This window comes from Triturus cristatus, chromosome 2_2 (genome assembly GCF_964204655.1).
Source record: "Triturus cristatus chromosome 2_2, aTriCri1.1, whole genome shotgun sequence".
Lineage (NCBI taxonomy): Eukaryota > Metazoa > Chordata > Amphibia > Caudata > Salamandridae > Triturus > Triturus cristatus.
In genome coordinates, this window is record NC_140582.1 from 1,057,703,772 (window position 1) to 1,057,716,076 (window position 12,305).

The 12,305-nt window shown below is 49.5% G+C and overlaps 1 protein-coding gene across 1 annotated transcript in view; it reads right to left on the reverse strand.

The window, feature by feature from the left end:
- The window catches only part of NSD2 (nuclear receptor binding SET domain protein 2), an 881,013-nt gene that overhangs the window by 109,606 nt on the left and 759,102 nt on the right, over positions 1–12,305 (reverse strand). Inside the window, exon 21 of the mRNA XM_085642559.1 lies at positions 10,968–11,074. Within this exon, the coding sequence (XP_085498685.1) occupies positions 10,968–11,074 (107 nt within the window). The remainder of the gene's footprint in view (positions 1–10,967; positions 11,075–12,305) is intronic.

Consider the following 12,305-nt stretch of genomic DNA (forward strand, 5'->3'; position numbering starts at 1 on the left):
ACACCAGAAAATCCTGGTGAACAGAACGGCCAAAGAAGCCATCCCTCTGGACTCGGCTGTCAAGGCAATAGTGTTTGGTAAATGTGTGCAGCGAAGCCCACGTATCTGCCTGACAGATGTTGTTGAGAGGCATTCCTCGCCCCAAAGCAGTAGATGCTGCTGTCGCCCTGGTGGAATGGGCACACAGCTCACTGGAGGCTCCTTCTTTGCCAGAGAATAGCAGGCTTCGATACACAGAACGACCCATCAGGAGATAGTCCGCTTGTGTACGGCCCGACCTTTCTTGGTGCCCATGTACTCGACAAAGAGCTGGTCATCTACCCGCAACTGTTTGGTGCGATCCAAACAGAAGGAAAGCACATGTTTTGGGTCCAGACGGTCGAGCCTCTCTTCCTCCTTCGAAGGATGCGGAGGCGGAAAGAAGGTGGGCAAAGTGATGGTCTGCCTAATGTGGAAGGCAGAGACTACCTTGGGCAGGAAGGATGGACGAGTCCAGAGGACAACTTTGTCCGGATGCACAGAAAGAAAAGGAGGCTTAGAAGAAAGCACCTGGAGCTCACTCAACCGTCTGGCAAAGGTGATGGCTACCAGGAATGCAGTTTTGAGAATTAAGAGCTTCAGAGGACAGTTGTGAAGCGGCTCAAAGGGAGTGCCCATTAAATAAGTTAAAACAATGTTCAAGTCCCACTGAAGAATAACGAAAGGAATAGGAGGAAAGAGATGAGTTATGCCTTTCAAGAAACTAATTACCACCGGTGACTTGATCTGGGAGCCGAAGGAAGGCAGAGATGGCCAAGAGAGAGCCCTTTATAGTGCCCAAAGCAGAGCCCTGCTGGGCCAAAGAAAGAAGGAACAAAAGACCCTCAGAAAGAGGGGCAGAGAGGGGATCCACAGCCTTTGCTGTGCACCATGCTACAAATTTGTTCCACGGGCACCCGTACACCGTCTTAGTGGCGGGACGTCTGGCTGGCAAGATTACATCACAGACTTCAGGAGGCAGGTCAAAAGATATCAACTGCCACTGCTCAATCTCCACGCAAGAAGGTGGAGGCTGGACAGGTTTGCGTGGAGGACCGCCCCCTGTTTCTGCGACAGAAGATCCTCCCAAAGAGGCAGACGGGTCAGAGGATCGATGGCCATGTTGAGCAGCTCGGGATACCAGACTCTCCGAGCACAATCCGGAGCCACCAAGATGACTTGGGCCCGGTCGTGCCTGATCTTCTTCAGCACTCTGGGCAGAAGTGGTATAGGCGGAAAGGCGTACAACAGACCGCAACTCCACTCGCGACGAAAAGCATCGCATAGCGAGTGCCGCCTTGGAAATTCCAACGTGCAGAATTGCTGACATTGCGCGTTCTCTTCTGTGGCGAATAGATCTAACCAAGGCTCTCCCCACTGTTAAAAGAGACCTTGCACCACCTCCGAGTAAAGACACCATTCGTGATCCATCATGCACCTGCGGCTGAGTTCGTTGGCCCTGGCGTTTAGTGAACCTGCCAGGTGTTGAACCACCAGGGATATGCTCTGATGTTCCAGCCATGTCCAGAGGCAGAGGGCCTCCTGACATAGGGTCCACGACCCCACCCTGCCCTGTTTGTTGCAGTACCACATGGCGGTTGTGGTGTCCGTGAACACCTGCACTACTCTTCCCCGGACAGAGGGAAGGAATGCTTTGAGTGCAAGACGAATCGCATAATGCTCCAGAGGTTAATGTGGAGCCCGGACTCCGCTGGAGACCAAAGGCCTCTGATCTCCGCCTCCCCCATGTGGCCGCCCCATCCCAGAAGGGACGCGTCCTTCACCACTGTGTGTTCTGGATGGGGAAGGGAGAGGCATCTACCATTGAACCAATCCTGGTTCGTGAGCCACCACTGCAATTGTCGTGCAGTGCCTTCCAAGATCTGGACCCAATCGTACAGAATCCCCTGATGCTGTGCCCACAGGAACTTCAGGTCCCACTGCAGAGCCCGGATATGCCACCTGGCATGCCTGACCAGCAGGATGCAGGAGGCCATGAGGCCCAGCAGCCTCAGGGTCATTCTGACAAACCTGGGATAAGGCTGAAAGATTGGAATCATAGCCTGAATATCCCAGACTTGCTGTTTGGGAGGATAGGCTGAAACTGTGTCCTGTCCAGAACTGCTCCGATGAAGAGGAGCTTCTGAGAGGGAAGCAGGTGAGACTTAGGCACATAGATGGAGAACCCCAGCGAATGCAGGAGGTCGGCCGTAGTCTGGAGGTGGGAGGGGACTGCCTGGGGCGGGCCCGCCTTCAACAGCCAGTCGTATAGAAAGGGGAAGACAGAAACCCCTGATCTGCGCTGCGACCACCACCATTACGATCGCGACACTCCTGAGGCACAGCCGGGAGCTTGTTTGTTTGTTACCGAAAGCTGCTTTTAATTATCTTGTGCAACTTGATCTTTTTAAAAAACATTTATTCTTACCTTGCATTGTGCTCCCCTGGGCATCTCTTCACACTCTCTGACCCCCGCGCAGCCGAGGTAAACGCTGCCGCGGGCGAGCGAAATTTGCATCTGCCGCCATTAACCAGCCTGACCTCAGGCCACGCCCATTCGCACTAGGCCACGCCCCCTCGGCCTACTTAAACGGACTGAATACGAGCCCGCCGGTAGATCGCGACACTCCTGAGGCACAGCCGGGAGCTTGTTTGTTTGTTACCGAAAGCTGCTTTTAATTATCTTGTGCAACTTGATCTTTTTTAAAAACATTTATTCTTACCTTGCATTGTGCTCCCCTGGGCATCTCTTCACACCCTCTGACCCCCGCGCAGCCGAGGTAAACGCTGCCGTGGGCGAGCGAAATTTGCATCTGCCGCCATTACCCAGCCTGACCTCAGGCCACGTCCATTCGCACTAGGCCACGCCCCTAACACCGCCTATAAGTAATGTGCTTTCCACATACGCGCAGCGGACGAGCGCAGCGGGCGCGCCGTCTGCGCGCCTAAGGCAAGCCGGTCTGGGCCCAGCCGGCCATAGGCCCGGTCACTACGCCCAATTCTCTCTCAGGCCGACGTATCTACACCAGAGACAGGCTCCTTGCACTAAACCCCTCGAAAAACATTAAGTGTAACTACACCTATTCAGGAGAAAAACACTTTACTAATTGTGACCTCTGCAATCCGGCCCTTACCACCGTAGAATGCCACGGCCTACAGCTCGGTCTTCTTAACTGTAGGTCCCTTCCTAAACATTCCCACGAGATCAACCTCCTTGTCCATGATCATGCCATCGACATTCTGTTCCTCACGGAAACTTGGCTCACCCCCGGCTCTGATTCTGACATTGTCAATGCTCTTCCACCTGGCTACCAAATCCATTCTCAGAACAGACCCCTCGGCAGAGGAGGTGGCCTGGCAATAATTTACAGAGAGCACCTCTCCTGCAGAACCAACGACGGTAATATCGACGACTGCGAAAGTTGCCACTTTGCTCTACAGATATCTTCCGTAACTTCCCTTTCTGGTCTACTGATATACCGCCCGCCGGGAGCCCCAGCCAAATTCTCAAGCGCCCTTGTTGATACAGTCACCCAGATGGCAACCACTACTCCCAATTTTCTAATCCTGGGAGACTTGAACCTCCATCTACTAGATCCCAAGGACGTGACTGCATCCGAACTTCTCCTTGACCTCACGTCCTTCGGCATCCGACTAGTGAACTCAGAGCCCACCCATGACAAAGGACATCTTCTGGACCCCATTTTCACCAATATCTCCGACCTCAAAACCCACACTCCTTTCCCCCTGCCATGGACAGACCACTTCTTGATCCCCATTTACTGGCATCTTTCTGTCCCATCTACCCAACCGTCTAAAACCCGGGTAACTGACCGACGCTGGCACAAACTCTTGCCGGAAGAATGGGCCGCCACACTCAGGATTACTCTCCCCCCCCCCCGGCCTCCGACCCAGTCACTGCAGACATCCAGTTCAACTCCTGGCTCACCCACTCATTGGAGGATCTCCTCCCTAAAACCACCACCTTGAAACGAGTCAAAAGAGTGAACCCGGCTCCCTGGTACACTCCTGAGCTTAACCTCTTACATAAGGAGTGTAAAAGAACAGGAGCGCTCATGGAGGAAGGATAAAACCATAGCCAAAAAAGTCGCATTCCGCACCTCCTTAAAAAATTATAAACTCGCCCTACGCAACACCAAAAGCATATTCTTTGCTGAAAGAATAAAAAACTCCTCCTGCTCCGCCAGGGAAACCTTCATCTTAAAAGAATTACTCAAAGTCCCAGATCCGCGGCCAGAGAATCTTCCAGACTCCAATACCTCTGAAGAGAAATGCCACAAATTGGCTAAATTCTTTGAAGAGAAAATTCATAAAATTCTCGCCTCCCTACCTTCAGTCGACCTCAGTCTCAATGATGAGGGCTGCACTAAATCGGACCCAATCACCACCCATCTAAACTCTCTAGCTAGCCACAATCAAAAGCGGCTCCCCTAGCGACCCGGTGCCCCTACGCATTCTAAAAAAAGTGGCTCCCACGATCGCCCCTCCTCTAACTGACCTCATCAACTCATCATTGCTCCAGGGAAAAGTCCCCCCCAGCTGGAAAGCGGCCGTTGTCAAGGCGCTCTTAAAAAAACATTCACTTGACCCCCTGGACCTGGCCAATTACAGGCCAATCTCCCTCCTCCCCGGAATCAGTAAAATTACTGAAAAGTTAGTTAATAAAAAGCTCTTGCAGTTTCTGGAGTCTAACAACCTGCTCAGAAGCTCTCAAACCGGATTCCGCCCAGGTCAGGGCACGGACATCGCCCTGCTTTTGGCAGTGGAGGAGACCAGAGGCATTTTGGACGCAGGAGGATCAGTGGCATTGATCCTCCTGGACCTCAGTGCAGCCTTCGACACTGTTAACCACGAGTCCTAATCCAGCGACTCAGAGACATCGGTGTGGAGGGCACTGCCTTGGCCTGGTTTGCATCATTTCTAGACCATCGCTCCTTCCAGGTCTGGGAGAACGACACCCGCTCCCCTGCTACCCCCCTCCAATGTGGAGTGCCCCAGGGCTCCTCATTAAGCCCGACATTATTTAATGTCTACATGTCCCCATTGGAGGAGGTGGTTATCCCGTTCGGAGTGAAAATCATCAGCTACGCCGATGACACTCAGTTAGTGGTGTCTCTATCTCATCCCAACTACGAACCATCTAACCTCCATAGCTGCCTTTCCGAAATTCAGGGATGGATGAATAGTTCGTCGCTGAAACTCAACGGATCCAAGACAGATATCCTACTCCTGGGTCAAAAGGGGCTCTCCCTTCCTCCTAACATCTGGCCCTCTTGTCTGGGTGAACCCCCGGTCCCCAAGACCGAGATCAAGAGCCTGGGAATCTGGCTAGAAAAAGACCTGTCCTTCAAGACCCAAGCCAAAAAAAAAAAAAAAAAAAAAAAAAAAAAAAAAAAAAAAATCGCTGGGACTTGCTTCGGGCTCCTTAAATCTATCAGGAAAATCCTGCTCCCTCTCGTCTGCCAGAAATTGCTCATCCAAGGTCTCATCCTTTCGAGGCTGGACTATAGCAACGCCATCTATCTGGGTGCCCCCGAAGCAACCTTCAACAAACTGCAAAGGATACAGAACGCCGCAGCCCGGCTTCTCACTAACACTCCGGCTAGATCCTCGGCCAAACCAGCTCTGAAGCACCTTCACTGGCTCCCAGTGAGAGAGAGCGAGTCAAATTTAAGGCTCTCTGTCTGTCCCATAAACTCCTGCAGCACAAAGGCCCCCCCATTCTCAAAAAATTCATCAGGCCCTACAAAGCCACAAGATCCCTTCGCTCTGACCATGAACACCTTATCACTATTCCCAGAGTGAAGAAGGTACGCACTGGCGGACGGCGTTTTTCTGTGAACGCAGCCCGATTGTGGAACGCCCTCCCCTGTAATCTTAGGATGGAACCAGACTACCTCCGGTTCAGAAAACTTCTGAAAACACACCTATTCCCCTGATCCCCGTTTTTTTTTCTCTCTTCTCTCCCTCACACTTCACCCTCTCAACTGTCCTGGTCTTAGCGCTGGGATACTTACGGGTTACTATGCGCTTTACAAAACCCTATTAATAATAATAATAATTACTTTCGTGAACACTCGAGGGGCGCTGGTAAGGCCAAAGGGGAGTACGGTAAACAGAAAATGCTCGTGGCCTACTGTAAACCGAAGGTAACTACTGTGGGCCGGCAGGATGGAGATGTGAAAATAAGGGTCCTGCAAGTCCAACGCTACCACCCAGTCTTCCGGGTCGAGGGCAGACAAGACCTGAGCAAGCGTCAACATCTTGAAATTCTCCTTCTGAGGGAGCGGTTGACGTTCCTGAGATCCAAGATGGGATGCAGGCCTTTGTCCTTCTTGGGGACCAGAAAGTAGTGGGAATAACAACCACGACCTACTTCTGGGACAGGAACGCCCTCGATGCCTCCCTTGGCCAAAAGAGCTGTAACTTTCTGTTGGAGAAGGGACAGGTGATCCTCCGTCATGTGGTGGTATTGCGCTAGCATGGCAGGAGGGATAGTCAGAAGGGGCTACTCCCTCCTCTTCGAGGCTATCTGCAAAACCCACCTGTCCGACGTGATGGTGCGCCAGTGGGGGAGGTGATGGTGAATCCTGCCGCCCACTGGCATTTGATTTGTCCGAGTTGTAGGACTAGGAAGGTTTGGAGGCTGTTGCAGAGGGGGTTGGTGGACCCCGTAACCACGACTGTTGTTCCTACGTCCCCGGCCACGCAAAGATTGGGTAACTTGCTGCGGCCTGGGGCCCTGGGCAGGACGTAGCGGGCACCCCGTCCGTAGCCACGAAAGGGCCGAAAAGCAGACTGCGCAGGGCGGGTGGAGAGGCCCAAAGACTTGGCCGTAGCCCATGAGTCCTTGAAACGCTCTAGAGTGTTTGCTTTGTCGCCAAAAAGGTGGCGGCCATCAAGGGCATGTCCATCAAGGTGTTCTGGACATCCCCTGAAAAGCCAGTCAATCTCATCCAGGCGTAGCGACGAAGTGCCACTGATGTTGAAATGGTCCTGCCCAGAGAGTCGGCGGTGTCCAGCCCACAACGGATGGTAAACTTTGCTGCATCCCTCCCGCGGTGACAGCCTGGAAGAGCACTGCCCAGGCCTCCTCCGGACACTGAGGCAGCACCTGCGAAACCGTATCCCACACCGAGAGAACATTTCTCCTCACTGCTGAAAGAGACTTTGTGGCACCTCCAACTTGAGCGGCCATTAGTGATTCGCTAGGCATCGGCGCCGGAGTTTGTCGGCCCTGACGTTCAGAGAACCTGCCAGGCATTGAACCACCACGGTTATGCCCTGTTGTTCCAGCAATGTCCAGAGACGCAGGGCCTCTCGACAAGGAGTCCAAGAACCCACTCTGCTCTGCTTATTGCAGTACTATATGGCAGTGGTGTGGTCCGTGAAAACTTGCACTACCTTCCCCTTGACAGAAGAAAGAAATGCCTTTAATGCCAATCAAATCGCCCGAAGCTCCAAACAATTGATATGGAGCCTCGACTCCGCCGGAGTCCTGTGTCCCCCGATTTTCACCTCTCCCAGATGGCCACCTCATCCCAGAAGGGACACATCTGTCACAACTGAGATTCGGTGGGCAAGGGAGAGGGGTATGCCGCTGACCCAATCGTGGTTCGTCAACCACCACTACAGATATCTCGCAGTTCCTTCCGAGATCTAGACCAAGTCGTGAGATTTCCATGATGGTGTGCCCACTTGAACTTCTGGTCCCACTGCTGAGCCTCATACGCCACCTGGCATGCTTTCCCAACAGGATGTAGGAGGCCATGAGGCCCAACAGGCCCACCAAAATCCAGGATAGAGGCTGAAACATCGCAATCATAACCTGAATATCATGGACTCGCTGCTCGGGAGGAACGGCCCGAAACTGCACTGTGTCCAAAACAGCTCAGATGAAAGGGAGCGGCTGAGAAGGAGTCAGTGACTTAGGGACATTTACAGAGTACCCCCAGCAATTGCAGTAGGTCTGCCGTAGACTGAAGTTGGGAGATGACAGCCTGGAGCGATGACACCTTCAACAGCCAATCGTTGGGGAAGACCGAAACCCCTAACCTGTGCAGATGAGCAGAGACCACCGCCATCACCTTGGTGAACACCCAAGGGGCACTGGTATGGCCAAATTGAAGCACGGTAAACAAAGTGCTTGCAGCCTACCTTGAGCCACAGGTAACACCTGTGGCCTGGCAGGATGGGGATGTGAAAGTACACATCCTGCAGGTCCAACGCCACCATCCAGCCTTTTTGGTCTAGGGCAGACAAGACCCGAGCTAGAGTGAGCATCTTGAATTTCTGTAACTTGAGGAAGAGATTGACGGTCTGAAGATCTAAAATGGGCTGCAACCCTTAGTTCTTCGGAATCAAAAAGTAGCAAGAATAACAGCCACTGCCTTCTTCTGAATCCGGGAGCCTTTCCATTGCTCCCTTGGCCAAGAGCTGCAACTTCCTCTTGGAGCAACTTTAAATAATTCTCTGCCAGCTGGTCTTGATCTGGCAGATTGGGAGATGGAAAAGAAAGGAGAGGCAGAGAATATCCCTCCTGAATGATGTGCAAGACCCACTTGTCCGATGTTATGGACCTCCATCAGGGAAGATGTTGATCGATTCGCCCACCAACTGGAGTGGTGTGTTCTTGCAGAGTCAGACTAGGAGTGCTTGGAGGCTGCTGCTGCCGAGGGCAGGGTGGCTGAGAACTTCTGGCTTCCATTCCTTGGTCGGAACGAACCGCGTCCACGTCCTCATACAACCTGGGAAGTCTGCGCAGGACGGTGGCTGGGAAAGGCCCGACATGGCTGGAAACCCTTTCTGTTGCCTCGAAAGGGGCTAAAGCTAGACTGGCCACGAGGTGTAGTAGAGAGGCCCAAGGATCTGGCCGTAGCTCGAGAGTTCCTGAACCTCACTAGGGCAGTCTGCCTTGTCCCCAAAAAGACTGGCTCCATCAAAGGGCATGTCCATCAAATTTGCCTGCATATCACCAGAGGAGCCAGTTGTCCTGAGCCAGGCGTGGCGCCTCAAGGCCACTGTTGAAGAAATCGATCTGCCCATCGAATCAATTGGCTCAAGGCCACACCTTATTGTTCATTTTATTGCATCTCTCCCATCCTCCACCACCTGAGAGAGCACAGTGCGAGCCTCCTCTGGGACTTGTGGCAGCACTCGAGCAACCGTCTCCCAAAAGGAGTGAGAGAAACGGCAGCTGGTCAGGTCGGACCTACTTTTCTAGAAGATTTCCAGGTAGTTGGGCAGAATTTTATATCCATAAACTTGACTGCCTGGCTCCTTCAGTCTTGCAGTATAGACACTTGAAGCTTCCGACACAAAGCAGTCAGGGAAATTCCAAATTTCCAGCATTATCCTAGATGCCATCCACCTATTGGGCAGCCAGGATAACATTAATAGCCTTGTTGCCAGTTTTGCAAACTCAGTGCTAGAACGTCAACCAAATCAATCTTGATGCATGGAGTGCCATCTTCTTCAGTGCTGTCCTATCTGCCTCAGCTGGTGGAGCAGTGTGGTGTTTCCACTTGCAATAAGTGTATGCTTCTGTTTCCGATGTATGGTCTCGAGTGTGGTTACTGCCAACTCCCTCTACTTGTCGCTGCAATTAAAGTAGGCATTTACAATCTGAATCATAGCTTTCTCAGCAACCAAGAATATTCAGACAATGGACAATCTATATTTAGTCTGAAGTAGGTATCAATTTACGAGTGTCTGAAATTGACCAGACATTTTCTGTGCTCCCCCTTCCTCTTGTGACTCAATCTCAATTTAAACAGTGAGTGGTTTGCCAACGCTTTGGGAAGAATACAAGACCCCTTAGCCTGTAGAGAGCTCTGTAGCCAGCAAAAATAAATTATTAAACTTTAAGTGCGGGAAATACATATATGCCCTCTTGCTAGAATGCAAAGTGAACCTACATCACACAACCCCGGTGACATCAGCCCATTTGAAAGCAAAGTATTTCATTGGAACTGCCATTAGATGTGATGAATGCTTGTTAGTGTAATGATCATGTGATGAAGTGAAGTTAGACTTTGACCCAAGATCGGGTTGGAACAATATTAGTATGGAATATAATTAATAATGTTAAAAAAAATAAAGATTGTGTAAAAAGTTATTAATTAATAAGAAGCTCAATGCTCACAATGATAGTAGGCAGATTCCCACTAACCACATCAAAAAAATTATACAGCATGTCTAGTAACATCAGTCTACACTTTTTGTGACCCATCTTTTCAGACTAGCCATTTCTTGTTTTGATGTCCTTCCTTTAAATGCGCTGTTATTCTCTGTCTAGTTATAAAGTCTTCTTTAGACCTCAACGATTTCTCCAATTTCAGGACTACTTCTTTGATCCCATTTCTCTCCAAGATACTTGAACCATCTTTCCATAGTTCAATAAGGCTTCCACCTGACCATTATGCAGAGACCAAATTTCAAGACCCCCAACACTGTACTTGATGTTCGACAAGCATTCTTCATTCTTAATCTTTCCCGATTATAGTTGCTTGTGAAATAATAATCCTTGTGTTCTATTTTGTTAGCTAGTACCATTTCATCCTTTGTCTTAATCTCTTGCTTTTATTCTGACTCAGATCTATTTCTTGCTTTATGCTCTTCGACTCCCACAATTGTATCTTGGTCGCCTTCTTTGTTATTAAAGACTAAAAGACACTGCACTTTTTAAAACTCAATTGCTGAAAATGGAAATCCTATTTTTCCCTTTGCTTTCTGTCTGGTAATAGACTGGGACATATGCAGTACTATAAATTAATAAATAACGATTGGAAAGCCTTGTTTGACCCACAACATCCCAAGTGAATGAGCAAACATGGTAATAAACTTCTACCAAACTTGTATTGAAATTCCGAAAGAAAGACGTCCAGTCCAGCATGTAGAGTATCTTCAAAACATGCTTATATACATACCTTTGGTCGGTCCCCAAGAAATCCACTGCAGTTTGGGGCACCACACCTGCAGACAGTTTTTTCATTGCCCAGACAGTCCAAATTGTAATTAAATGTAAGCTCCACTCCTAACAGGGGTAAAACACATGCAGGTCTATTAGATAAATGTGCCTTTAAGAGTAACACATGTACACAAGTGTTTTCTCCCCCATCTACAGTATTAACTAACAACCACTACACTGTAATTAATAATTATCAAATTATTATTAATACAATAAAAAAAATACAGTGAACTAATCACATTACTCAATATCTTTTTATGGACTGGCTACAGACCGTTACCACCACACAAAACATACTGTACAATATACTATGCAATGTAGCGGTAAGGAGCTTTACGCATTTCCATTTTAGGTCTTGCTACAGGTAGTTTTAGCTGTCTAGAAGTTATTACCAATATTTCCAATACATAAATTAAAAAAAAGAAACAATACAAACAGATTGAGCTTTGAGTCAGCCTCCTTCACCTACTGGCTTTCCTGTGCTTGTCCTGCTTTGCTGTTGCTTGAATGACATTTCAGTCAAAGCTTATCGTGGATGTACAATTTACGGCACTGCCTTTACAGTGGTTTAGAGGAAAAGTAATTCCCTACTTTGACTGCAGTGGTTCCGGTCTGTGCTGGCACTGTTAGAGACCTCACCTACCATTCGGAGTGCACAGTGGATCTTTGTTTTTATGATTCATTGCTCATATAGCATGTACATAGAGCCGAGCAGCTTTTCTGGTACTCAGTTTCAAATTCATGCCAATGACAGCCCAGCCCTCCTCTGGGGAAGATCATGGAAGATGACAGCTGGCCCTCTTGTTGAGAGTTGCTGATGTCAGTAACAAGGCAGGTGAGAGTTCAATTTTGTTTATGCTAATAATAAACAGTCGGCTAGGACAGCACATTCCAATGCTCTGTAAGGGCAATCTCCTCAAGTAAGATGGGCGGCATATTAATGTGATAATTTTTTTTTACCTCCGAAGTTCCTAGTCAGCTATTGGCCGTTAAAACAATAGAAGACAAACACGGATCATGAATGTTGAGGCAAGGATGGATGGGGGACCAGATGTTGGGAGGAGAGCTATATGAGGTAAGTAACAGCTTCATTTTGATTGCTATCATGAATCTAACTGTTAGAGGTCTTTCTGTTGTGGTCAGTGTAATACCCATTCATCTTATGGTATGTGCGCTCCCAGAATGTCCATGCAAGTGGCTAGGTTATTTGCATGAGGTTGTCATCAGCGTCCTGCCAGATTAGGCACAGAAATTGGATGGCTGAGTAATTTGGGCTCTGAAATAGTTACCCTAGTGG